The 27643-nt window shown below is 42.1% G+C and overlaps 1 protein-coding gene across 3 annotated transcripts in view; it reads left to right on the top strand.

Moving 5' to 3' along the window:
* LOC126457916 (ubiquitin-like-conjugating enzyme ATG3) overlaps positions 1-27138 on the top strand; it is an 85190-nt gene extending 58052 nt beyond the window's left edge. For all 3 annotated transcript variants that reach the window (XM_050094605.1, XM_050094604.1, XM_050094606.1), the window contains exons 5-7: positions 975-1118; positions 1216-1343; positions 26659-27138. In XM_050094605.1, coding sequence (XP_049950562.1) covers positions 975-1118; positions 1216-1343; positions 26659-26809 — 423 coding nt within the window. In that variant the 3' untranslated portion in view covers positions 26810-27138. The remainder of the gene's footprint in view (positions 1-974; positions 1119-1215; positions 1344-26658) is intronic.
* The last annotated feature ends 505 nt before the right edge of the window (positions 27139-27643 follow it).

Genomic DNA, 27643 nt, shown 5'->3' with positions numbered 1-27643 from the left:
TACCCCCTTCTGGTCCCAAAATATGTTCAATTTTTCACAACTTGAGTGAAGAGGGATGCCACCACTCGTGTGACTGTTGTTTTTTCTCAGATTTAAAGTGAACTATACAGGTTTTGTCCCTTTTGTCTGCATAGGGGTGAAGAAATTTACAGGAAGAATCAACCTATTGCTGTTTGTGATCTATCAAAATATGCAGTACCCACCTTGCAAGCACATTCTGACATTACAAGTTTCCCTTTAAAAGCCTGTGGATAGTGCTTCAGGAAACAAAGTGCAGAGAGCATCCAGAGTGATCCTTCAATCTTTATGCCTAATATTCTCAACTCTTTGTGACCATATCACTGGAAATTTACCACTGGCAATGTTTGTGACATCCATGCACAACTGTTCATTCACCTCCATCAACTGGTAATTAAATTCAACCAGTTTAACACTTTTTACATTCAGAAATCTAATAACTGTGCAAACTTCATAGCTGGTGATAACATTCAATGGGAGCTCCATTCTAAGTGGGTGCCAAACCAAGACTGAGCATCAGAGTGAAGTGAGTGTGTGTGTGTGTGTGTGTGTGTGTGTGTGAGAACTTTCTTTAGGGAAGTGAGGCATCCAAGTGATTGATGTAAAATATGGAAAGAAAGAACTGGCACAAAAACTCTCTGCTCATGTGTAAAGGGATACAATGTACTGTTAAATATTACACTTTCTTGTCTGTGGGAGTCCCACAAAATGACTATTTCTTGGTGCTTAGAATCTTAACAACATTGGGGAAAATGTTTGCTACATATTGTTTTTACTGCCACATTCTTCCTTAGCATTATTGGTGCCTTATTTACTACTTCACTAATAATTTGTTTGAGAGCATGTATGACAAATGAAAAGTCAATAGCATAAACAGAGTAATTTCTTTTGTGCATTTCATCTTCATGTACAATAGCTGCTACTTGGGTGCTAATTTTAACTTCTTTAAATTTCAGAATACTGTAATTGCTTCCAATAACACTACGAAAGAAATGGAAGCTTCTGCTGGTGAAATTATTCACACAAGAACTTATGACTTGCACATCACATATGATAAATACTATCAGACACCAAGATTGTGGCTTTCTGGATACGATGAGGTGAATACCAGCCTTAAGTAAATACACATACCATTAACAAGAACTCAATGGTTAAGTGTCATATATAATTTTTCATGTTGTATTTACCATTAAACAGAAACGCAAGCCTTTAACAGTTGAACAGATGTATGAAGATGTTAGCCAGGATCATGCTAAGAAGACAGTGACAATGGAAACACATCCGCATATGCCAGGACCACCAATGGCATCAGTACATCCATGCAAGTAAGTTTCAAGAATTTCATAGCCTTGAAGTTACTCTAGAGTAACTTGAGTGATGCAGCAGAACTAGGTGGAAGAACAGTGTAAAAAAAAAAAAAATTAAGTAAACATATTTGGTAGATTTAAAAGAAGATTTAAGGTGCGAGAAGCATGTGGAATGAGAGAGGAACTTTTGACTTGCTATAAACATTTCTCTTTTTATTAATTAAGGAAGTTTTATAAGGGTGTACTAGTTTCTTTCATTGGTTTGTTGTTTTAAGGTAGTTAACAAGTTATGAAGATTTAGTTTTTCATTAGTCAGAGTTGTTGTGGTCTTCAGCCCAGAGACTGGTTTGATGCAGCTCTCCATGCTACTCTATCCTGTGCAAGCGTCTTCATCTCCCAGTGCCTACTGCAACGTACATCCTTCTCAATCAGCTTATTGTATTCATCTCTTGGTCTCCTTCTGATTTTTACCCTCCGTACTTCCCTCCAATACTAAATCGATGATCCCCTGATGCCTCAGAACATGTCCTACCAACCGATCCCTTCTTCTAGTCAAGTTGTGCCACAAATTTCTCTTCTCCCCAATTCTATTAAGCACCATTAGTTATGTGCTGTACCCATCTAATCTTCAGCATTCTTCTATAGCACGACATTTCGAAACCTTCTATTCTCTTCATGTCTAAACTATTTATCATCCACGTTTCACTTCCATACATGGCTACACTCCATACAAATACTTTCAGAAACGACTTCCTGACAGTTAAATCTACACTCGATGTTAACAAATTTCTCTTCTTCAGAAACGCTTTCCTTGCCATTGTCAGTCTACATTTTATAACCTCTCTGCTTTGACCATCATCAGTTATATTGCTGCCCAAATAGCAAAACTCATTTACAACTTTAAGTGTCTCATTTCCTAATCTAATTCCCTCAGCATCACCTGATTTAATTCGACTACATTCCATTATCCTTGTTTTGCTTTTGTTGATGTTCATCTTATATCTTCCTCAGAGTATGAGTGCTAAATGTACCTTATTCAGAGTATGAGTGTTTAGAATACCAACAGCAGTTTCCCTTTAAGATGTTTCCATTTTCTGACTAGTTATGTTATGATCACTGGAATTTATCATTAAAAAATATTTTCAACCATCAGATGATATGAAATTTTTCATCTTTTCAGTTTAAGTTAATAAAAAGGTAGAATGAGTTGTTTGTGTTTCAGTGACCACCTTTATGTGCTAATGTAGAATAACTTTCCAAAGAGTAGCAAAATAGGCTTATGTGCTGAGGTTATGAATGAATGTTGAGTTAAGGCATTCAGTAGCAAGCAGCCTCTAGAGAACTTAAACATTGCAGTTTCAATCAGGATATGTTAAGCATATAGGGGTATTGTAAATGCAGTTCTTGGGTTTGCCACTAGATAATATTGTGCAAATCGCACAATATTTCATTGATACAACTGCTTGACATCTTCAGGTAGTGGTAGCTGCTGGTTTCACTGCTGCAAGACTGATGATATTCACGCACCGACATTGAAATTTAGGGGGCCAGAAACAGGAAATACGTGTGCCTGGGAAGGTGCTCACAGTTGGATGAAAGCAGCGTTTGTAGTTTCCCCTGCCGGTAGCTTCCACAAATGCACTGTGGGCAGTGATAGTGCTACCGAATGCTCCTGTGGTTAAGAATTAAATCTCTGCAATGTGCACTGTGTTTGGCTCATGAATCAGAAGTTCTTGTTTCTCCTGTTTTAATTTAATGGCAGCCAGTGCTTGATTCCAGGTGGCATTTAGTTGAAAACATGGATCTGTGCTGATGAGATTGCCTGCCTTATGGATATGTATTGCCTCCTTGAAAACACAGTCCCAGAATGATGTGGAGAATAAAACTTCAGTCTGCTCATAAAAAATGCAATGTCCTGTGTTCAGGCAGTGCTCCACTATGGCTTATTTATCAGGTTGGCCCAAGTGTGTATGACAATGGTATTAAAGACAATGTTCTTGCATAGTTTAATGTGTCTGCCAAACATTGTCATGGGATTTTATATATGCCACTTTTCCTAAGGATTGTTTCTGACCAAACACAACAATTTCCTCACTTTTGCTGGTGGACAAAAAACGCACTTGAGGTCATGTGTTTTGGGATTCTTTATATGCTTGAAGACATGCCAGCAAAATAAGGCAAGAATGTCATTGCAATAGATGCCTCACATTTTCATTCACATCCCTGCATTGAACTTGCTTCGAATGGAATGCATTGTGTATCTGTCTATCATAATAGCTGTTCTGTTGGAAAACCATTCTTAGGTGTTGTAGCTCACGAGGCAGACTGTCGGTATCTGAAACCACATACGCTCTGTCAACCAGAGTGTGTAAGACATTGTCGCATTGTGCAGGATGATGACAGCTTGTGACCTGAAAATATACCTCTGTGTGTTTTTGCTTGCAGTTGACATTATGTCCCAGTGTACCGTCAACTTGTCTTCTATCCATGACAATAAATGGTAAGATGCCATCTTGTTCCACTTCCATAGTGAACTGAATATTTGGATAGAGGGAGTTCATTTGAGTTGTATCAATGAAGTATTGTGGGATTCGCATAATATTATTCAGCAGCAAACCTGAGACATGTACTTGTGACAGATTCATTGGGAAATCCTGAAAAGTCACATGCAAGTTTTTATTTGGAGTTGACTTTTCCTCTCTTCTTGTAAGTGGTCGATGCCACCAGGGCGGCGGGGGGGAACACTCCATGGCAAACTACTGATTGAGCATTATACACTGATACAGATAGAGAGAATGGTTGGTCTGTATTTACTTTACAGGAGCAAATTTCGACTGAGGCCAGTACACACATTTAAAACTGAAAACAACTATTCCTAGCTTTTGGAACTACTAGTTCCTCCCTGAGGGTGGAAAGAGGGATAGGTTGGAGGAAAGGCAGGTCATTGGACTCCCAGAATGAGACACACCTACTTGTGAGAATGAGAAGCAACAAAGAAATGGCAGTGGTAATGGTCAAGCACTGTGCTGCATCCAGTTTAGAGATGATATAAGTATATAGTGAGAAATAAAGATAATGATCCATCATCAGACATTAAAGACAACACGTTGTTTACATAACCATCCTTCTCTGTCCCATGACATCTGTACCATTTAGTTGTAGTTGCTGCAATTCATTCCACAGATAACACTGTGTATTATGGATCTTCTCAGCCTGCCAGTTGATTTGATTTCACACCCCCCGCACCCTCCACAATTTTATGTCCAAGATGTTTTTTCTGAAGTTACTATGTTTTATTAGGTTTCGAATTGATTTTTCTTCTGTGTATCAGGTTAATTAAGGTCCCTTTTTCTAAGCATTTTTTTCTAGTATTTGTTCATTAGATTTTCTGTCAGTTTTTACTCTTCTCGTTATCCACATCTTTGTTGTCTTTTAATTTTTTTATTTCTTGTGTATCTACCCCTTCACAACCATAGTTTAAAATAATCAAAACAAATGATCATTAATCGAAACCCTCAGCTGCCAACAGGTGTTGTTGATATAACTCAATGGGGACAGCTGAAAATCTGTGTCCCGACCGGGACTCGAACCCGGGATCTGCTGCTTACATGGCAGACGCTCTATCCATCTGAGCCGCCGAGGGCACAGAGGATAGTGCAACTGCAGGGACTTACCTCTTGCATGTTTCCCGTGAGATCCATATTCCCAACTGTCCACAACCTACATTCTTAATGTTCCTAAAGGATATTTGCCCATTCACTCATTACTCGCGCCAACTAAGGTGACTATTCGGGCAAGGTGTGTGCATTCACACAGGAGGAGGTCAATGGCTGGGTAGCCTTTAACTATATGAAGATAGTAACTGTTACATAAGAACAGATACCAATGATGACCATGCGCAGATTCTCTAAAAAGAAATGATAATTAATCGAAACCCTCAGCTTGTGAGTAATGAGTTAATGGTCAAATATCCTTTAGGAACATTACAAATGTACGTTGTGGACAGTTCGTAATGTGGGTCTCACGGGAAACGTGCAAGAGATAAGTCCCTGCGTTCGCATTATCCTCTGTGCCCTCGGTGGCTCAGATTGATAGAGCGTCTGCCATGTAAGCAGGAGATCCCCAGTTCGAGTCCAGGTTGGGGCACACATTTTCAGCTGTCCCCATTGAGGTATATCAACGACATCTGTTGGCAGCTGAGGGTTTCGATTAATTGTCATTTCTTTCTAGCGAAGCTGCATGGTCATCATTGGTATCTGTTCTGATGGAACAGTTACTATCTTCATATTCAAAACAAATGGCTTGTTGCATTTTTTCCTTGTTTCTACATTAAGGAGGTAATTTGTTAATTCCTTATTTCTGACTGCTTCTTTAATCATTGCAGTTCTTCTTTTAACTTCAGTTATACTTTTGTTATCATCTGTTATTTACCAAACAGTAAAATTCATTTACTTGCATATTATATTATTTCATATCTTAGTGTTTGCCCTTACTTATCTGTTGATTTATCTATCACCATTATTTTATGCTTCTTTGTGTTTCTTTTCAGTTTGTGGTTGTCTAAAGCATCACACAATTTTTTAAATGAAAATGACCAACTTTTGAAAATATAATGTGATTGGATATATAAAAAAACCTTATTACAAAGTAGCAGCAGGGGAACACAAATATAAAGCTATTAAAGTTCGCAAGCTTTCGGAGCCAGTGGGGCCTCCTTTTGGCAGTAGGGTTGAAAGTGAAGGATGATTGGTGAAGGAAAATAATTGATTAGCACTGCTATCAACCTTGAGAAGTAGCCCTCAGTAACCACAAGACAAATATAGAATCTTGTTCACAGCCTCTCCTTCAGAAATTGTGTGTATGTGTGTGTGTGGGGGGGGGTTATGGTTTAATGTCCCATCGACCTCAGGGTCATTTAGAGACAGAGCTGAATCTCAGATTGTGTCAAGGATGGAGAAGGAAATTGGCCGTGTCCTTTAAAAAGAACAATACCAGCATTTGCCTGAAGCGATTTAGTTGGAAAATTTTAAAAATTAGAATTGTCTTTTAGGACTTTTAAAACTGTATTTCAGACACTTTCTGGCTCTAAATAAAGATTATTTTCCAGAAATTAAAACAAATGTAAATAAAAAAATCAGGTTAAGTGAAAAACGTTTAGTAAACATAAAGGTGCTCTAGAAACATTTCTGTGAATTACAAATACTGCAAAATTGATACACGTATATCTTTAAAATCATTAATTAAAAGGAAGGTAAAACATGTAAACAAAATCCACCTACATCATGAAATGAGGCCTGTCTTCAGTGTTTTATGCAAAAATGTTTATAAGTCTTTCTCATCCATTGCCTCTACTTGTACAATATATGATTTTCACTGGTGGCTGATGATAAGATTCTCTTGAGTGATAATTTTGTTACACTCTTTACAGCCTGAATCTGATCCTTTGAAAAATTAGTTGGTAACATCCTCTTCCTGAAGATAAACAGTTCATTTTACTGATGATCAAAGCACTTTAAGGTTCCTGTGTTCACACTAGACTGAAATTCAGTACTGTTTTCCTAACAATAATGAAAACTCTCTCACCGGCAGCATTACTATGAGGAATAAACAGTAATGCAAGCATAAGCGTGCTCAGTGATGGATACTTTTTAATGCCTGATGCATCACACATAGCAGATATTTTGTACCAAGCAGTATCAGCTCTCATCTTCCACCATTCCAAAGTCATCAAACTGGTATCTTAAAAAGTCTAACTTTTTTTTCATAATCCCTCGGATCATCAGGAAATAGCTTATTCATCTTTACAACTGACAATAATGATTTTCTTTTCCTTGATCCAATATCCATAACTTACCAGTTTTTAAAAAGTCATCATGTAGTGGAAATTTTTCTTTGCTTAACTACATGAGTTGATGAAAAATCTTCAGAAATCCTCATAAAATTTTGCAACTACAGATTTTTCAAGCTTGGTATGATGAATGTAGCTTCTAGTGTCTACATCAACAACAATATCTTCATCCCCTTTGCGCTGTTTGTTTTTTAATTTCAATCCCAGCAGACTACCAGAAGTAGGTACTGCAGAACGATTAGTAAATCTCACAATCAAATATGTAAACTGTGAATTACTGGCTTTTCTTTCTGAAGGAATACATTTGCTTTCGTAAATAACGAAAGGCTATTACACAAGAAAAGAAGACATAACTTAGTCACTGGATGATTTAGGATAGAGCACATTCGAGATAAGTGAGAGTTGTTTACATTTTTGAAGCTTCCTTGTTGAAAAATTTTACAAGAGGTTCCAACTGTTCAATTATTCTTTCTATTGATTGGAGCAGAGAGAACCATCTTGTACAAACATACTTCAGTATTTTAGGGGGCTTACTGCCATACATATTTGATAAAGTTTGAAAGTAGACTGTGTTTTTGAACTCCTTTGGAGAAAGTAGAAACTGTCCATTACAAATTCTTGAGCATCAAAATATTGTAGGCTTTTCACACCATTTTGTGCAGCTAAATAAAGAAGGTGGCAGGAACAAAATTGTTCTTCAAAATAGCAGCAACTTGTCTTGTATGTCCTACAATTGTATTCCAGCAGTTGTCATGCAATTGACAATATTGTCGTGCACATATTTCCCTGTTGAATATTAAAGTAAATAATGTCAAGTAGATGTAGATTCATATCTGCAATGTCTGTGCTACCATCAGTTGCAAGAGGAAAGGAGTTTCCTTTTAAGTATTCTACTACATCATTCTGTGTTCCAGGTGGCAAAGGATTTATAGCTGCAGTTCCTTTAGTTCTTCCACAGCTGTATTTTTTAGCAATCTGAGAACCCAGGAAATATTTTTTGAACAGCTGTGAAATATGATCTGCACAAAAATATTGGCAGACTGTGTTCAACAATAAATGAAATAAAAGCATTTCAGCATTGGTGACAGAGTCTTCCTCGGCAGGTTTTATTCCAAATGATGACAATGGTGCATTAGAAGATTGAAGGTTTGTTAGGTCTACATGTACTTTATACAGGACATGATGATGGCAATCACCACATCCAGTAAGCTCTATAGAAATCTCTTGCGAACACACTGTACAAAACACATGTTGGTCTGATTTATTTGACTTTACCAAATACGGCCATTCTTTTACTATACTGTTTCCAAATTTCTGTCCAGTTTTACGTTTTATAGTTAAACTGCCATCCATTGTACTAACACTTCGGTGTTCCAAAATATTAATATCTGAATTTGGTACAGTTTTTTTTTTTTTTTTTCTCACCTTCACTCGGGGTATCTTTCGCACTGTTTAATTTTGCATTATCAATTTTGTCAAGCTTTTCGTTATGGACACTATTAACAGTCGCTGAAGAGCAATTTACACAAAGGATAACGTAGATTTTATTACACTACCCAACTTAACTAGGGCAAATGTCGAAAAGGATTATGAAGCTGCAGCTATAAAAATTACTCAGTTCAACCTGGTTATTGCTACAGTTTACCTATCACCATCCGGGAATTTTGAACTTTTCTTAAACAAAATGGAGTCATTGCTAAATAAAGTAAATAAAATGGATTGTGAATTGATAATCTGTGGTGACTTCAATATTGATTTCCTCATGAATAATGGAAATAGGGAGACCATTTTGAACCTTGCAACGTCCTACAATTTAAAGGCTGAAGTAAAAACAGCTACCTGAGTATCAGAAACTTGCCAAACAGCTCTTGATCAGTTTCTAGTCAAGAAGAGTTTACACAACACCTCACTAAAAATTTTCAATGCAGGTTTTAGTGACCATCTTGCTCAAATATTAAGCATAAAAGGACAAGGCAGTATTATTAAGAACATGTCTTTCAGAACAGCATATCGAAGTTATAATCAGCATAATGTAAACTACTTCAACAACTTATTACAGAAAGAAAAATGGCCAGGAGTGTACAAAATGAATGATATAAATGAAAAATTCAACACTTTCATTGATACATTAACCCATTTCTTTGAACTTGCATTCACACTAAAAACATTAACCATACGGGGGAACTCAGAACAAACAGCTGGATCACAAAGGGAATAAGGGTTTCATGCCAGAAGAAAAGGCTACTAAATGAAATATGTAACTCAAAAAATTCCTCACATGTAGTACGCGCATATAAAAAATACTCCAAAATATTAAGAAAAGTAATAAAAGCAGCAAAAATGATGCATAATGATGAAATCATTTATAATTCAGCTAATAAATCAAAGGCTGTGCGGAGTGTTATAAAAAAAGAATGTGGAGAATACAGGCAATCTTGCAAAAAAATATAACACTGCCACATAAAAATAAAAAAGTAACAAACCCCCTAGAAGTAGCCAACACATTTAACAACTTTTTCACATGTGTTGCTGATAATATGTTAAATCAAACTTTAAGAGCACCCAGGCAAATGAATAGTGCATGTAGAGGATCAATGTACATCAGTTCTGTTTCACAAGATGAAGTAGCTAAAGCAATAAAAGGACTACAAAATTCCAAATTGGCAGGTAGTGATGGTATACCTGCAACAATGTTAAAGAAGAGCGCATCAAACATAATTGAAGTACTCACACACTTATGCGACTGCTCACTTCAGGCAGGCACTTTCCCCGATGTGTTGAAAACATCAAAAGTTATTCCTGTGTATAAAAAAGGGGATAAAGACAATGTAAATAACTATAGACCCATCACAATTTCCTCTTGCATCTCTAAAGTACTGGAAAAAGTTATGTATGAGAAACTTATGAAATTTATAAATAAAAACAGCATCCTATGTAATGAACAAAATGGATTCAGAAATAAGAGGTCAATGACAACTGCTGTCTATGAGTGCATCAGTTCCATCCTAAACCTGATGGACAAAAAACAGGAAACAATAGGAGTATTTATTGACTTGTCAAAAGCTTTTGACATGGTGGACCATAAAATTCTGCTATCAAAGCTTGAAAGATATGGTATTAGAGGTCTGTCCAACAAGTGGATCAGTTCCTTCCTGACTAATCGTAAGCAGGCAGTGTGCATCAAGCACACACATATTGAACTAAAAACTGTATCTAATCTCTTATCTGAATATAAACAAATTAAATGTGGTGTACCCCAAGGATCAGTAATATGACCTCTTCTGTTTCTTCTGTACATAAATGATCTAAGCTTAAATGTTGATGCACACAAAACAATCATATTTGCAGATGACAGCACGATTCTACTAAAAGGAGACGACGATAAACAGTTACAGCAGATAGTAAACACGGTCACGAAACAACTTAGCAGCTGGGCACAGAGTAATCAGCTTGTAATAAACAGTAAGAAAACCATTGCTCTAAAATTCCACAATGTTCCTAACAAGGACATGTTTATCCCATCAGTCTCTATCAATGACGAACCAGTTGGTAACAATACTGAAACCAAATTCTTAGGGCTTTGGCTGCAGAGTAACATCAGATGGAATAAGCATATTGAATATCTCAATGCAGAACTGAGCAAAACATGTTACCTTCTTTGTTCATTAAAATCACGCTGTAGTGAGAAAACAGTATTGAATGCATATCATGCGTACTTTCATTCTCGTCTTAGATATGGGGTCACCTTCTGGGGAAACTCTAAAACAGCTAATAGCACTTTTAAACTACAAAAAAGGGCCATTAGAATCTTGTTTGGGTGCAAGCCTAGAGACTCTTGTAAACCCCTGTTTAAGAAATCTGCTATTCCTCCATTACCATGTGTATACATTATGGAAACCCTATTGTTCTTTAAATTAAATGTAATAGGCAAGGACCGGAGACTGCAAAAAAACTTTGATATATATGAGCACTTTACCAGACAAAACAGAAACTTACATGTGACTCAAATCATCACAGCACTGTGCCAAAAGGTACTTTTCACATGGGAGTTAAGCTTTATAACAAACGCCCTGAAAACATGAAAGCTATCACTGAGGTCAATACATTTGGAAAATCTCTAAAGTCATATTTACAGCATCACTGCTTTTACTCCATTGAAGAATACTTAAATTTATAAAATGTGTTATATAAATACTTACGTGTAAAGTGTATTATTGTAACATTAAATATGTATGCCTTGAAATGACTTTCAGCCTGTATATTTATAACTTGACTTGTCCAATGTCTTATGCATAAGCTGCTATGTAGACAACAGGACCAATAAAAATAAAAAATAAAAAACCAGACTACTAAAACTTTCCTTGACAGTCAACGCACTGTTATCGAATTCTAAGTGGATGAATATTACCACTGAACACAATGTAATGATTACTGAAAATATCAGCGGTCTGTACACAATGCAGGCAGTAATAGTCCTGGCATGTGCACTAGATGGAAATACCCCAATCACTCAAAATACTGCATGAAACTCAAAGGGCACTGTATAGTTCTTTTATGTCACTCATTTGAATAAAAATTTCAGGGAGCTCAGGGTTCCTCTTAATTAAGTAATTTTTTTTTGTGATTATTTACTATGTAATTTTTGTTCTCTTATGTAAATATCACAGAACTATGTTCTGTATGCATGTGCACATTATTGCCACCTAGTATGCATGCCGACATTCACAGGTGGTTCCAACTTCCATGCGAGGATGACGTGTCTACCAATTTTCTTACTTCCACTGCTAAATGGCTGTTGCGCTGGACTTGTATGTCGAAATCATTCCTAGACAGGTTTACTACATAATCTGAAAAAAAAACTATAAAACATTTTAGTAACATATGACTGGCAAAAAGCAGACAGTATATTTTCTGAATTTTTGAAACAAGAAATTGATAATGTCCATTTCGCTAATTTTCTAGTACCTCTCCATGTTCCCTAATGAAGGTGATACATCCATAATAGTTACAGACAATCTGTAATAGTTGGTAGCTATGGGTGAGGTTTAGGAAATGTGGAAAGTTTGGAAAAGTCTCCCAGAACCCCAGGTCCAGGGAGACTTACTGTAAGTGGTTTGGGCAACTTTTCCGAGCTCTACCCCTCTTCCTAAACCTCACCAGTCCCTTTCCTTCAACCCTCTTCCTACCTCTTCAGTTCTTCTGCCAGAAGAAGGAGCCACAGGCTCCAAATGCTTGCAAACTTTAATACCTGTATATGTGTAATCTACCTCTGCTGGTTGGTGAGTAGATTTTTTATCTATCCAATTATTTAGACAAAATTTTTCATATATAGTTAATTTCCTTTCCAGAATCTGGTAACACTACTATATCATCATCATATCAAATACAGTGTATTTGTTTACTACTAATTTTTATCCTTTTGATGCTACTTTTCATTGTTTTTATTGCACTTTCTATAAATAAATTTGGTGAGATAGAACAATCTTGTGGAAGAGCTCTTTTTATTCTAGCCTCTTTTTTAGTGTCATTGATATCCATTTCGGTTCTCTGGGTTTTGTATCATTCGAGAATTAGTTCTCTCTCCAGTCTATAACAGTTTTATTCAGTTTCCCAGACAGTATCTTCTAGTCCACTCTATAAAAAGCCTTCTCTAGATCAATGTATGTGATGTATATTTTCCTGTCCATATCACTTCATCTTTCTAAGATCATTCGCAGTGCCATTATAGCTTCCATTGTTCTTTCCATTTCCTAAATCGAAATTGATTTTTGCCTAAATGTTAGTCAGTCTTAGTTTTTTGTCTGTCCTTAGTGATGGTGAATAGAACTTTTGAAGCATTGGCTTAGTAATGCCAGTGTTCTGTCCAATAGGCACTGGCATTGGCATTGGCATTTGCATGTACAAGTTGTGTAATTAAAAAATTCCATTGGTAGTGTGCCATTGTCAGAGCAGACACAACTTTCACCTTATTTCTATCATTCTGTAATAACTTAGCAGGGATGTTACCTGTTCCAGTCACTTTTTGTTGTGTAAGGCACGTTGAATACTGACCTGATAAATGATGGTACTGTGAATTCATGTTTCCACTTCATTCTTTGTGACATCTTCCCCATCATGTAATTCTTCAATGTATTCCTTCCATCTATTAGCTATTTTTTCATGTTCAGATAAAACGTTACTGTTTTTATCCTTAATTATGTTGCTACAAGTTCTACATACAAACTGTGGTTATCTGATTTTTTGGTACATCTTGCCTGTGGTTTTTTTTTTTTTTTTTTCTGCAAGCCAACAGAAGAATGCCAATGCTTCTGTAGACCTCACGGAGTAGGAGCCTCCTGCCTCTGTGCCTTGTGGCAGTAAGTGTTCGATGGCTGGCACTCGGCAGCCACTGAGTTGGACACCCCTTCATGACTTTCCTCCAATGGAACGTTCACATCTTAGATCCAACAAAGAGGATTTATGGCTGCTCTTAGAATTGCAGTATCCCCGTTTTCTCTGCCTTCAGGAAACAAAACTGCAGCCTCACAATTGCTTTGAGCTCTCGCATTTCTTCCCGGTTCATTTGACCTTCCCCCCTCGCCCCACCGAGGACGGCATTCCATCTCATGGGGAAATCCTGCTACTCACACGGGGTTACTTTCATAGTGAACCCATCTCCCTGATTATCCACCTTCAAGCTGTTGCAGTTCGCCTTTTCCCTTTGTACTGTGTACATCTCTCTGTCATTCGATGTCAGCAGGGCAGACTTCCTCCATCTTGTTGGGCAGCTACCTCACCGCTTTCTGCTGCTCGGTGACTTTAATGCACACCATCCCCTTTGGGTTATTTTTCCATGACCTATCAGAGACATGCCCTCTTGGCTCACCTCAATCAACTTAACCTCTTCTGCCTCAGCCCAGGAGCACCCACATTACTTTCAGACTCCACACACACATATTTCCATTTGGACCTAACCTTCTGCACTGCCCAGTTTGCCAATTGTCACGAGTGGTCTGTTCTCTCTGAAACATACTGGAGCGACCATTTCCCGTGTACTATCAGTTTGCTGACACCTACCCCACCTACGTGCACATCCAAATGGCAGCTTACTAAGGCCGACTGGAGGCTTTACTTCTACCTGGTGACCTTCGATGAACATTTCCCCAGTTATGATGACCAGGTAGAATATCCAAGAAATGTTATCTTTACCACTGAAGAACGTTCCATTCCTCGCACTCCTCTTTACCATGAGGTGTCTCAGTCCCTTGGTGGACTGCATTCATTGTAAACAGTTTTGTGCACAGTGTCATTGCTTTCTTCAGAATAGCAAAAGAGCTTGCTGGATTTCATTCACTAGTTCCTTTAACAGTTCCACTCCCTCTTCCGACGGCTCTCTGGTACCAAGATCCATTCCCCAATTTTCGACCTGACAGTTGCAGACAATGTCACTGTGGACCTTATTGCTACCTGCAACACCTTGGGCACGATTTTGCAGAGATTTCGAGCTCCCCCTCTATCACCCTATCTTCCTACATTGGAAATGAGTGTTGCAGCACCTTTCTGTTGCGGGCAAGCATGTCCTGCTTCATATGTACAACTGCATTTGGGCAGAAGGCATGTTTCTCAGATGCTGCCGAGAAGCCACTGTCACATCCATACCTAAACCTGGTAGGTACAAAAACATTCTTTCCAGCTCCCACCCCTTTCTCTCACCAGCTGTCTTTGCAAGGTGGTGGAACGTATAATTTGTGCCTGCCTGGTATGGTGGCTCAAGTCTCGCAATTTACTAACCACTGCACAGTGTGGATTTTGAGTGCTCCATTCTGCAGTTGACGATCTCTTCACTTTGTCCACCAATGTCATGAATAGTTCTCTACGGAAATTCCAGACTGTGGCAGTGTTTTTTGATTTGGAGAAGGCCTACGACACCTGCTGGAGGAATTGTATCATCTGTACTCTCTACATGTGGGGCTGCCGAGGCCACATCTCATTTCCTTCAGCAGTTAAAAAAAATGAGTTTTCAAGGTATGTGTGGGATCTGCCTCGTTGGACACCTTTTTCCAGGGAACCAGTGTGCCTCAGGGTTCCATGCTGAGTGTCGTCCTCTTTGCTATTGTCATTAACCCTATAATCACCTGTCTCCCGCCAGGCATCTCCGGCTCCCTTTTTCTTGACGATTTTGCAGTTCTCCATGGACTTGTCTCGTGTCTTCAGCACCTTTACTCATGGAGCATCGACAGTGGCTTTCGCTTTTCCACTGTCTTTACACATTGGGCCTGTTGCTCTTTCATTCATTGAAACTTCGAAATTTCTGGGATTCCTGCTCAATAGGAAACTTTCTTGGTCCTCCCACATGTCTTACCTGGCAGCCTGCTGTATGTGGTCGCTCAGTGTCGTACGATTCTTGAGTGATGCTTCTTGGGGAGCAGAGCGAAGCACACTCCTCCGTTTGTACCGGTCCCTTGTCTGTTCGAAACTAGGCTATGCATGCTTTGTTAATGCATCTGCATGCCCGTCCCTTTTATGCTGTCTCAGTACTATCCTTCTTCGTGGCATCCGTTTGGCCACGCCCCCAGAGGCTCGACGTTCATTTGCTGGGTACGGGCTTGGCGACCCCGGGGTCCTGAGCTGGGGACTGGTCAGCGCCGCCAGTCTCCTGTCACCGTAACCCCCGGACATGCTTCAGCGACCACTGTATGGTGCGGCGGTGGAATGTTGTGTGCTGCGGGGAATGGTAATCTTGGCTTGACCGCCTGGATTGCGAGGAAGGTAAACCTCTATAAAAACCCCTCAGTCTTACGGTGTGCTGCGCGCCTATAAGATGCATGGCTGTTGGGGTGGAACAGTCGCAAGCGGGCAACCTCTGGGGCACCTGCCGCACCCCAGTTGTATACGGCTTACTCAGGCACGCGGGGCTCTGTCTGAGCGGACCTTTAGTTCCCTAGCTGCTCGTGGGACCGCAATGGACCCTTCGACCTCTACATTTCCCCCTACCAGTGGATTGGGTGGGCCACTGGTAGGAAAGCACACCCCATCGAAAAAGCGACTTCGTGCTGCGAGTCCTCCAGCTCCTGGTGTTGCTAGAGATTTATCAGACTGTCGTAACAGAGCACATGCTGAAAATCAGAATGTGTTTTTGGTTATTAAACGGAAGGAGGGTAGCTTTGAGAGGGTTTCTCCCTTTTACATCCACAATGGTCTTGAGGGAATTGCAGGTACACTGAAATCTGTTAAGCGACTGCGCAATGGTACTCTCTTAGTTGAGACTTCTAGTTCCCGCCAAGTCGCTTCTCTTCGGAAAGCACCCAGTCTCGGAGAGTACGCTATCGAGACCGAGCTCCACTCCACACTCAACTATAGTAAGAGTGTTGTGACATGTAGGGACTTGGTGGGTATCTCCACAGACGAGTTGAAATCTGAGTGGGCTGACGAAGGTATTGTTGACGTGCAGAATATTATGAAGCGAGTCGATGGGGACCTACTAAAATCCGACTCGTTTATTCTCACGTTCAGTTGCCCGAGACTTCCAGAGCATGTTAAAGCGGGGTTCTTACGTTTGCCAGTACGGCCATATTTCCCCAACCCAATGCGCTGCTTTAAATGTCAGCGCTTTGGGCATACTACATTGGGGTGCAATGGGATAGCCAGTTGTGGTAAATGTGGTCAGCCTGCCCATGAAGGAGCCGATTGTACATCGCCTGTGAAGTGCGTGAATTGCTTAGGGAGTCACCCTGTCTGGAGCCGGGTCTGCCCCATCTATCTTGAGGAACGGAAGATACAGGAGATCAAAACATCTAAGCGCACCCCCTATGGTGAGGCCAAGAAGCTCTTTAAGGCCATGCAACCTCCTGTGTTTACTACATCTTTCGCTTCCGCCCTGAAAAAACCAGTACAAATGGCCACTGTTGCTACGCAATCGGAGGTTGCTAGTGTTAGCACTAATACCTGCGTTTGCCAGTGCACTTGTGCTGCTGCGGTTGTTTTGCAACCTGCGGCTCTCCCCGCAACGTCGGACAAGGCCGTGGTTGCTGACATTGGGGTACTTCCTGCCTCTTCCCCTATGGCGCCTTCTGCCCAGGCGCGTAAAGCTCCAACTGCTGACAAGGCTCTGCATTCTAAGCCCCCTAAGACAAAGACGCCGAAGGTGAAGATTTTGCCACCTGAGGAGACTGGTCAGGGTTGGCCCGATGACGAGGCCATCGTACTGTATGACATCTCCCGTGGGTCGTCATCGGCGCTGATGGACATTGATGATGTCGACCGGGGGGCGATCTTCTCGCCCCAGGAATAAATCTCCGGCCAGTACGGGCTCTCCTCCAAAACACAGAGGCGGGGTGAAAGTTCAGCCACCCTGATCACTGGCTCCCATATTACAGTGGAACCTGAATGGGTTCAGGAAGCATGTGGCCGAATTACAACTCCTTGTACGTGCGTTCCCTTTGTGCTTGTGTCTCCAAGAGACACATTTTCGGGTCACTGATGCTCCTTCTTTACGGGGCTATACCGTCTATCGGAAAGATGATCTGATGGGGGAAAGGGCAAAGGGTGGTGTTGCGGTTTTTGTCCGTGACATGCACCCCTCATCTGAGCTCCCTCTCATTACAGACTTGCAAGCAGTTGCAGTTGACCTTCTTGTGGGTCGGAGGCTCACAGTCTGTTCACTTTACTTACCCCCTCAGGATGCGATAGACTCTGAGGCTCTCACAGACCTTATTAGCCAACTTCCCCGCCCATTTCTTCTTCTGGGGGACTTCAATGCTCATAATGTCTTATGGGGCTCTTTGACTACTTGCCCCAGGGGTCGCATTCTGGAAAGCCTCATGATGTCTGAAGAACTGTGCATCCTCAACTCTGGTGCTCCCACTCATTTCTGTACTGCTTCTGGGTCGTCATCAGCTATTGACCTTTCCTTTTGCTCTCCAGCACTCGCGGATTCTGCTCTGTGGGACGTTGCTGCTGGCCTCCATTCTAGTGACCACTTCCCCCTTTGGATTCGCCTCCTGGATGAGGCTATGGCATTTCCGGTACCGCCCCGGTGGCACCTCTGCAGGGCTGACTGGACACTTTTCAGCCAACTGGCTGTTTTGGAACACTGTGCCAGCGTCCACGAATGGGTAGACCATGTTACAGCCGTGATCTCCCATGCTGCTGAATTGTCAATCCCACGGTTATCCGGTCATCCCAAGAGGCGTCCTGTCCCTTGGTGGACCACTGAGTGCCACTCAGCTATCCGAGCCTGCCGTGCAGCTCTGCGCCGCTTCAAGTGCCGTCCCTCAGCTGACAATCTGGCGGCCTTTCGGGTGGCAAGGGCCAAGGCGCGGCGAGTGATTAAAGAGAGCAAATGACGGTCATGGCACTCGTTCTTGAACTCCATCTCGCGCTCCACTAGTTCTACGAAAGTATGGGAAGCCATCAGGAGGATTTCCGGGAAACTCGGCCAGCTATCTGTCACGGCATTGCTGCATCAGGGAAGTCTCCTCACGGCGCCGAGAGACATTGCCCAGACACTGGCCATGCATTTTGTGGAATCTACCGCCACTATTAACTGTGATCCAGATTTCTGCCCCTACCGCACTGCCATCGAGAGGGGTCACTTGGACTTCCGGTCTCCTAATTCTGAACCCTACAACTGCCCCTTCATAATGTGGGAACTGGATTTGGCGCTGTCTGTGGCTCATGATACTGCGCCTGGTCATGATCAAATCCGGTATAGCATGCTGCAGCACTTGTTACTGCCTTCCAAGGAAGTTCTCCTGAATTGTTTTAATATGATATGGTTATCAGGCACGTACCCTGACTCGTGGAGCGAGGCGATTTTGATACCCCTCCTCAAACCAGGGAAGGACCGAACGCATCCCAGTAGTTATCGAAGTATCGCCTTGACGAGCTGTGTCGGGAAGGCATTGGAACGCATGGTCAATCGTCGCCTGGTTTGGCTGCTCAAGACCAGGCAGCTCCTTAGCCCCTCTCAGTGTGGCTTTCGGAGATGTCGTTCCACTATAGACAACTTGACCCTGCTTGAGGCGGCCATCCAGCAGGCCTTCCTGCGTAACCAGCATTGTCTAGGTGTCTTCTTTGACATTCATAAGGCGTATGACACTACTTGGCGCCGCCATATCCTCAATCAACTCCATGAGTGGGGCTTTCGTGGCCGTCTCCCCATCTTCATTCGGTCCTTTCTTTCCCACCGCCTCTTTCGCTATAGGGTTGGTAATGTGCTATCTGATTTGTATGTGCAGGAGAATGGTGTTCCTCAGGGAAGCGTTTTAAGTGTCACCCTCTTTGCCGTCGCCATTAACAGTATCACGTCCACTATCCTGCGTCCTGCCCAATGCTCCTTGTTTGTGGACGATTTTGCCGTTTTCTGTTCTTCCTCCAGTCTTGTCACTGCTAGTCGGCAGTTGCAGCTTACGATAAAGCGATTAGAGGCATGGACTGCGAAGACGGGTTTTACCTTTTCTGCAGACAAATGTGTGTGTGTTCATTTTAATCGTTCTCGATGTCTTTTTACCTCCCCTGAATTGTAAAGACCTCAAGGTGCGGGCCCTGAAGGCACTGAATATTTTGAAGTGTCTGAGCCATCGGTCCTGGGGAGCAGATCGGGCGCGTCTGCTGCAGTTTTATAGGGCTTTCGTCCGATCGCGTCTTGACTATGGTTGCACCGTGTATGGGTCAGCAAGGCCTTCGTATCTGAAGATTCTTGACGCAGTACACCATGAGGGTATCAGGCTGGCCACTGGTGCCTTCCGTACTAGTCCCATCCCCAGCCTGTGTGCTGAGGCAGGGGAACCGCCGCTCGCCATCCGGCGGAAACTCCTCATGGTGCGACGGGTGTGTCAATTCCTTGCCTGTACTACCTCCCCTGCGTACCCTACTGTTGCCCGACCGCCTATGGAACGTCTCTTTTCCAGTCGTCCCAGGGCAACGAGACCATTTGGGATTCGTGCCAAGCATTTGCTTGAGTCCCTTGGTGTGGAGCGTGTGGCCCCCCCGACGACAAGGTTTTCCTCGCCTGCCTCCCTGGTTGCTCCAGAGGCCCAGCGTCCTTTTAGACTCGTCGGAGTACCGGAGGAGCTGCACTCCTGTGTTTGTTTTTACCTCCTTATTTTACGATATTTTAAACCAGCATCCCGACCATGTCCCAGTATTTACGGATGGCTCTAAACAGGGGGACTCTGTTGGTTGTGCTGTTGTTTTCCCTGATCGAGTCGTCAGGTTACGGCTTCCTGCGGCGTTTACCATCTATGATGCCGAATTGTTTGCGATCTTGCGGGCATTGGAGCAGATGAGATGTGTCCCCAGTCGTAAGTTCCTCATCTGTTCTGACTCCCTGAGTGCCCTTCAGACCATGCAACACTTGTACCCAGCGGATACGGTCGTCCAGAACATCCATGATGCCCTACTCCTCCTGCAACGGCAGGGGGAAGGAGGTTTCCTTCTGCTGGGTGCAGGGGCATGTGGGTATTAGGGGAAACGAGCTGGCGGATGTGGCTGCCAAAGATGCATGTTCCCTCCCTCACGTTGTTGAATGTGCCGTCCCCCTCCATGCTGTTACCTCCCTCCTGCATTTTCGCGTTATGCGTCAGTGGGAAGAGGAGTGGCTGGCAGTCGGTGAAAATAAGCTGCGTCTGGTCAAGGCCACCACGCGGCCATGGCGTACGTCCTACCAGTCATGCAGGCGGGATGAGGTTCTCCTCACTCACCTCCGCATCGGGCACAGTCCCTTCACACATGGTTTTTTACTCCGGCGGGAGGATCCCCCAATCTGCAGTGCTTGTGGCGTCCAGATTACTGTCCGCCACATTTTGCTTGACTGTCTTTTATTCTCTGACCAGAGGGCGGTGGTTTCTTTGCCACCGGATTTGCCCTCTATTTTGAAAGACGACGCATCGTCTGTGGTGAAGGTTTTACGGTTTTGTGTCCTGTCCAATTTGTTGCCACGGATTTTAGGGAGAGGGTTTTAATGTGCTGCTGGATGACTGGCTCACCCAGATTTTAGGTAAGAGGTCCGCCAGTCACGAATACCTCCTTGTTTCCCTTCGGTTTCTGTCCTCCCTTCCTTGTGTTTCCTTTCCTTTTTTAGTGCACTCCTTCTCCTCTTGTTTTGCCTCTGTATGTGAGGATTTGGAACTGCGTCAGGTCTGTGTCTTTTAGCTGTTCCCCTTGTTCGCTGTTCGTCTTAGTCCCTTCACTGCATGTGTTCCTGTTTTTATGCGTTTGGGCGCTGATGACCCCGCTGTTTAGCGCCCGTAAATCTCAAACACACACACACTCCGTTTGGCCACTGCCGCCTTTTACACAAGCTGGGTTGAGAGTCTGTATGCAGAAGCTGCTGAACTACTGCTGTGATTTTATCCTCAGCCTCCTGCTTTGATCACCAGTATGGGGCGTGTTCCTCTTCTCTGCTACCTCTTGAAATTTGCTTTCAGCTCTTTCTCCGGCAGCTTAACTTCATGTTACCTGCAACTTTCCTGGTGGGTGTGGTTCGTGCAGCGGCCTGTATTCAGCTTGGCCTTCATTCACTTCCTAAGGACACTACTCCACGTCCTTCACGTGGAACTTCGCAATAGTACCTCCGTGTACACTGATGGCTCTTGGACTGACCATGGTGTCGGGTGTGCCTTCATCATTGGCACCGACATTTTTCGGTATTGGCTTCTGGAACACTGCTCAATATTTACAGCAGATCTCTTCACCCTGTGTCAGGCCATGCAGTACATCCAGCAACACAGGCTTTTCAATTGCGCCATCTGCTCCAACTCTCTTAGTGCCCTTCAAAGCCTCTGTGTGCTGCACGCCATCTATCCCTTTGTGCAATGGTTCTAGGAAAGCTGTCACTTGCTCAATCTTGGAGTCACTGTGACGTTAATGTGGGTTCTTGGTCATATCAGTCTGACAGAAAACGAGGCCGCTGGCGCTGCTGCCAAGGCTGCTGCAGTCTTCGTACCACCCCCCCTTTTTTTTACTGCTTATGTTCTCTTTTTGTTTTTGCCATCTAAGTTATCAGCCATTTTAGCGAATGATGCGCGGGCTGTTGACTGCAAAAGACCTTAGTTGTTTTTGTGCCCTAAAACAAAACAAAAAACAATCATGCCCTGAAATGAGGGATATCTTATGCGAAGTCCATCCCACCCCACCCAAAGTGGTGTTCCATTGCCCACCCAGTCTCCACATCATCAGAATCCATCTGTATGCCACTCCCAGCCCAGCCCCCTAGCCACAAAGATCATATCCCTGTGGAAACCCTGGGTGCAAGACCTGCCAATCCACGCACCCAGCACTTCCTATTCCAGTCCTGTCACAGGTTTATTCTACCCCATCAGTGGCAGAGTTACCTATGAAATCAGCCATGTCATTTACCAGTTCTGCTGCAATCATTTCACGGATTTTTATATTGGTACGACTACCAACCAGTTGTCCACCAGGATGAATGGCAACTGGCAAACTGTGGCTAAGAGCAAAGTCGACCACCGAGTGGCATAACATTCTGGATTTCAGTGGCTGCTTCACTACCCAAGCCATCTGGATCCTCCCCTCTGCCACCAGCTTTTCTGAACTATGCAGATGGTAGTTATCCATACAATCATACAATACCTTCTCTGCTCCCGTAATTATCCTGGCCTCAACCTGTAGTAAATTACTGTCCTCACACCCTCCACTCAACAATTTCCATTCCATCTGTCCTATCGCCTCCTCCCCATTCTCATCTCCCAGCCTCTTTTGTTCGCTACCCTCTGCAAATGTACCCACCCATGATTCCCTACCCTTCTCCTTTTGGACCCATTTTCCCCACAACCCTCCTGACACTGCACCAGTTGGCATTCTAGCCCCTGCACACTCCATCAGCCAGCATTCCTCTGTACACTATTATTCCTTCCCCTTCCCTGCCCCCTCCAGAGTGCTGCTGCCATCCCACATGATAGTTGCATTCTGGCCCGAGCTGCGAGAGTTGGCAGCCATGTGTACGTGAGGTGCGCTTACTTGCATGTTTCCCGTTTCTATTTTGCTGATGAAGATTGTGGCTGGAAACAACTTATTGTGCCTTCTTTATGGTAAGTAACAATCTATCTTTTCCTGTTTTTATGAGATTCAGTATTTCTTCTGCCATCCACGGTTTTCTTGGCTTCAGCTTCTTCTTCCCTGGTAAATTCTGTGCTGTTTGCTATTTTCTCCCAGCTTATACTTTACTGACACCTGTCTCCTTGCTTTTTAAATCTGATATTACATTTGGCAATAACTATCATGTGATCAGTATCAGTGTCAAAACCAGGTTATGAATAATTAGGTTTTATTTTGTTTCTATTTATATTCCAGTCCAATGAAGACTCCGTTTGGTATCTGACACTACCTTCTATTAATAACTTTGAGGCTTGTGTTTGTTAGGATCGTTTCATAATGTTCACAGAATTGTAATAGATATTTGCCTCTACTATTCACATTTTCCAGTCCAAATATGCCAACCCACTTTGAATTGTGGTTGCGACACAGGCATTAAAGTTTATCACTAATATGTCATTGTTGTTTTTCTTTGTTATTCCTAATAATTCTTCTATTTGATCATACATATAATTGATTCTTCATATTTGCTTCTTGTTATTGAGAAGTAAACTTGTATTATGCAAAGATAAGGAAGGAATCTGAAAACAATTGAGAAGTAAATAAAAAATACAATGTTGAAAGAGGAGCGACTAAAGGGAGCTGCATTTTAGCAGGAGTTAAGCTTTGGAGAGTGGTGGGAACATGAGGATAAATTTTAAGTTCAGGGAAATTAGTATTAAGCGGAGGATCCAAATAGCCTGTGTAGTGTATCAGGCAGTGAGGTCATGCTGTACAGCATGTTCAGCAGCTGGCTACTGGGTGTCCATAAAGCAGACAGTTTTCATCCACTCGGTTAGATTAGTAATGGTCATTAGTAATGGTACTGTGTACTGTGGTTCCACATGTTTCCATGCCCTTTATGTTCTAAGGTTTACCAGTGGTGGACCTGGAGTAAGAGGTATTGGGTAGGTGATTGTGCAAGTTTTAAGAACAGGAATGATTGCTAGGATAGGGGACAGTGGTTGAGAAATGTCATAAGGTTTGGCAAGATTGTTGCAGAGAGTAGGAAGTTGGTGGAAAGCTGTAGTGGGTGGTGTGGGAAGGATATCAGAAAGGGATGAACTCATTCCAGGGTTTGACATCGAAGGTTCCTTGCCTTAGTGGTGTAAGTTTTGAGGCACTCAAGGCCTGGGTAATAATGGGTGTCAATACTTGTATGTGTCTCTTTAAAATCCTCCACTTTTCATCAGCCTTTGGATAAGTTAGCACACATTGTGTAATTCTTCTTGAACCCACCTGAAGATGCTATTCTTGTATTGGTCAAATATCTAAAAAAGTACTCTCTCACATCTGTCACCCAAGTGCAACCACAGCCATATTGAAACCCCACCACTTCACTGTTCTAGCCTCCATTTAGTGCTATATCTCTCAGTCAAATCCATCTCTGATCCTCAGATGTCCATTATTTCCAAAAGCCTAGCCCTTCAGTGTGACACTCAATTTCAATCATACAGCCCAAGTGAAAGATCCTCTCTCATTCACCTACAACCTTCATTGTAAACACCACTTCACTATTCACTTTCAACCCACAACCAATTAGTGAACACTGAACTCTACCTAGAATAGTTCCAACCCAAATCCCAAAATGATCCTCCTCCTCTTCCCCAAAACGATCCTCTCGGAACATTCCATGTATTCCTCACTTCCAGCATTGCCTCCCAGTCATTCCTGAAAAATATCAGCAAAATCTCAAGCCTTACTCAAGCTTAATAATGAGTTCACACTGAGCCCTAGGCCCTAACTGCTTCTATAGAACTCCTTATCCATCCCGACTACACCCCCCTCCCCTTCCTCTTCCATCTACTTTCCAAGATATATAGAATGATCTATTGCCCATGCCATTGTAGCTGACTTCAAAGTCCTCACCAGATACATCATGTAGGCCATCGCTAACCCATCTACAAAGAGCCACCCATTCTACATATGACACCGACCACTCCCTATAATGTCTCATCCATTCTCAGCCCGTTCCAAGGTGTAATCCTTATTATTGTTAATGCTATCCTTGTTCTGCATAATATTCCCAAATAAGCATGGCCTCTTTGTGCGACACTGATAAATCTCACAATAGCCACTTGAAAGTCTCCACAAAACCTCCTTTATTGTCATCCTAGCCAACTTCACCCTTAGTCATAAATGTTTCACTTCAGAGAGAGAGATGGAGGAGGAGGGGCGGGGGACACTGCTATGAGAACCAAGATGGGCCATTATTGTGTTAACCTTTTCAGGGGCTGCATGAAAGTGGCATTTGTGAAGACACAGAGGCTGGGTCCCATGGCTTGGTACAGAGTTACCAGTGACATCTTTGTGGTCTGGACTCAGTAGTGAAGACGAACTCCGTAACTTACTACAGCAGCTTCCCTTCTTCTCTCAACTCGGATTCACCTGTTACATTTTCCATTTCTAAAAGAAGCACCTCACTTTGTCACCCAACATCACTTTATAACTATGGCACTGAAATAAGGGCAAAAGCAGGTAGACAGTGCAAGATGGCTCATGTTTGAGATTTATAGGCATTAAAAGTGGTACTAACAGATGCAGAATGTATTACAAAGTTACTCTAGTGATGAATTGCATGCAACATCATTGACAATGTGTCAATTCTGTGCCATGTGCTGGAGTAAACAGGCACTGCTCCATGAACTCAAAATAGAGAAGGGAGCTCTACGCTAACTAACCTACATCCACAAGTACAAATTTTAAACACACTCATGAATATATTTTCTGTGCCGGAAGGCCAGTTGTATTTGTGCCCTGTAGTTCATGTCACAGAAGTGTTCACAACTGGCTAGAGCACTTATGAATTGGAGCCCATCAGTGGTAGCTGGTTTTCTGATACAGAGAAAAGGATATTAGCATCCAGCTAAAACATTGAAATGAACCAATTGACATGCTGGTATTCTACGTTTACAGTTCACTGTTCTCCTTCATTTGGAGGTTACAAAGATACAGTGCCTGTACATAGGGTAATGTCTATTGAAAGCTATAGGGATGATGTTTTTGATCTCCATGTGAAATGTTTACAGGAATGAGGAGAAGGATAGTGCCATTGACAAAAATTTTCATCCACACAGCATGTATCTAGTTAGTCAAAATTTGAAGTGGCATGATATCAGAAGGAAGGAGCCAGTGAGTCTCCAAGTGTTAATTGAAGCAAATAGAGATGGAATGGCTGTTGTGACAATTCCTTGGTGGTGTTCCCCTGCCTTCCACGAACCCTAAAAGTTGAATAGTTCTTTCTAAGGATAATGACAAACAGCTACAACCAGTCTGCTTTATGTGCTCTTGATCACTTGTTTTAATTGTGAATTGATCATATCTTGTGTTGTTGCTTAATTGCAGCTATTTTGTTAGCCAATGTGTGGAGATTGTTTCCTTTATTTTTAAAATCTTGCTTTTTTTCCACAGGCATGCAGAAGTGATGAAAAAAATAATACAAACTGTAACTGAAGGAGGTGGCGAGTTGGGGGTTCACATGTACTTAATAATATTCCTGAAATTTGTCCAGGCTGTGATACCAACAATTGAATATGACTACACTCAGAATTTTGCAATGTGATGGGTATGATTTTTATCTTCCATTTAATGGAAAACACTGGAAAGCATTCCATCTTTTCTTCTCTTCCATACAGTGTTCTGTGAAGCTATTGAAAGAGATTTGAAATACAAGAATACTATACACTTTTGCCTTGTATTTTAATTATTGGTTTCTCTGTATTCAGGAGCCTTCTGCAGAAAATATTCACATTTCCTTTGAGTATATGCAAGCAGTAAGATATTTGCATGTGTATTCTCTTGCTGTACAAGTTTTAGACTGCCTTGTTCATGGAAAAGAAAGGTCATTAACAGTTTGTGCACAAAATAAATTTGTTCCTACATTAAAATGTAGCAATGATTTTTATTTGCCCATAAAATGTATTTGAAAACCAAAATAAAAGAAAACCGAGAAAATGTGTGTTAGGTATGAAGAACTACATCTAGTCGTTTGAGATCCCAGTTATTGTGACAGCAGCACAGGAAACAGCCACTGCAGAATTATTTTATACTCCTTCAAAAGTTGAGGCAGACATTTGGTAAGTGAATGAGGTAAGGTAAAGAACACAAGGAGGCACTCTATCATAGTGACATAAGCTGAACTTCACCAATTTGTGTTCCTCTGTATGTGTTGCCATAGCATGATACATTTTGTGCAAAAGTGTAATGTTTGATCAAGGTCTAAAACACAAGCCAGAATCATTGCCAAAATCAGTTTTTTGTTTGTTGACAGCGATATGTCTTCAGTCGGCGTAGCCACAACCCATTGATAAAGTGAAGTATTGAAAGGTACCTTATTTTCCACATTTGAAGGGGAATACACTACAACAGTCTTTGTTGAGTTAATGGAAGTTCACAC

The sequence above is a fragment of the Schistocerca serialis genome, chromosome 2, assembly GCF_023864345.2.
Source record: "Schistocerca serialis cubense isolate TAMUIC-IGC-003099 chromosome 2, iqSchSeri2.2, whole genome shotgun sequence".
In the NCBI taxonomy this organism is placed as follows: domain Eukaryota; kingdom Metazoa; phylum Arthropoda; class Insecta; order Orthoptera; family Acrididae; genus Schistocerca; species Schistocerca serialis.
This window is presented reverse-complemented; position numbering and strand designations above follow the sequence as displayed.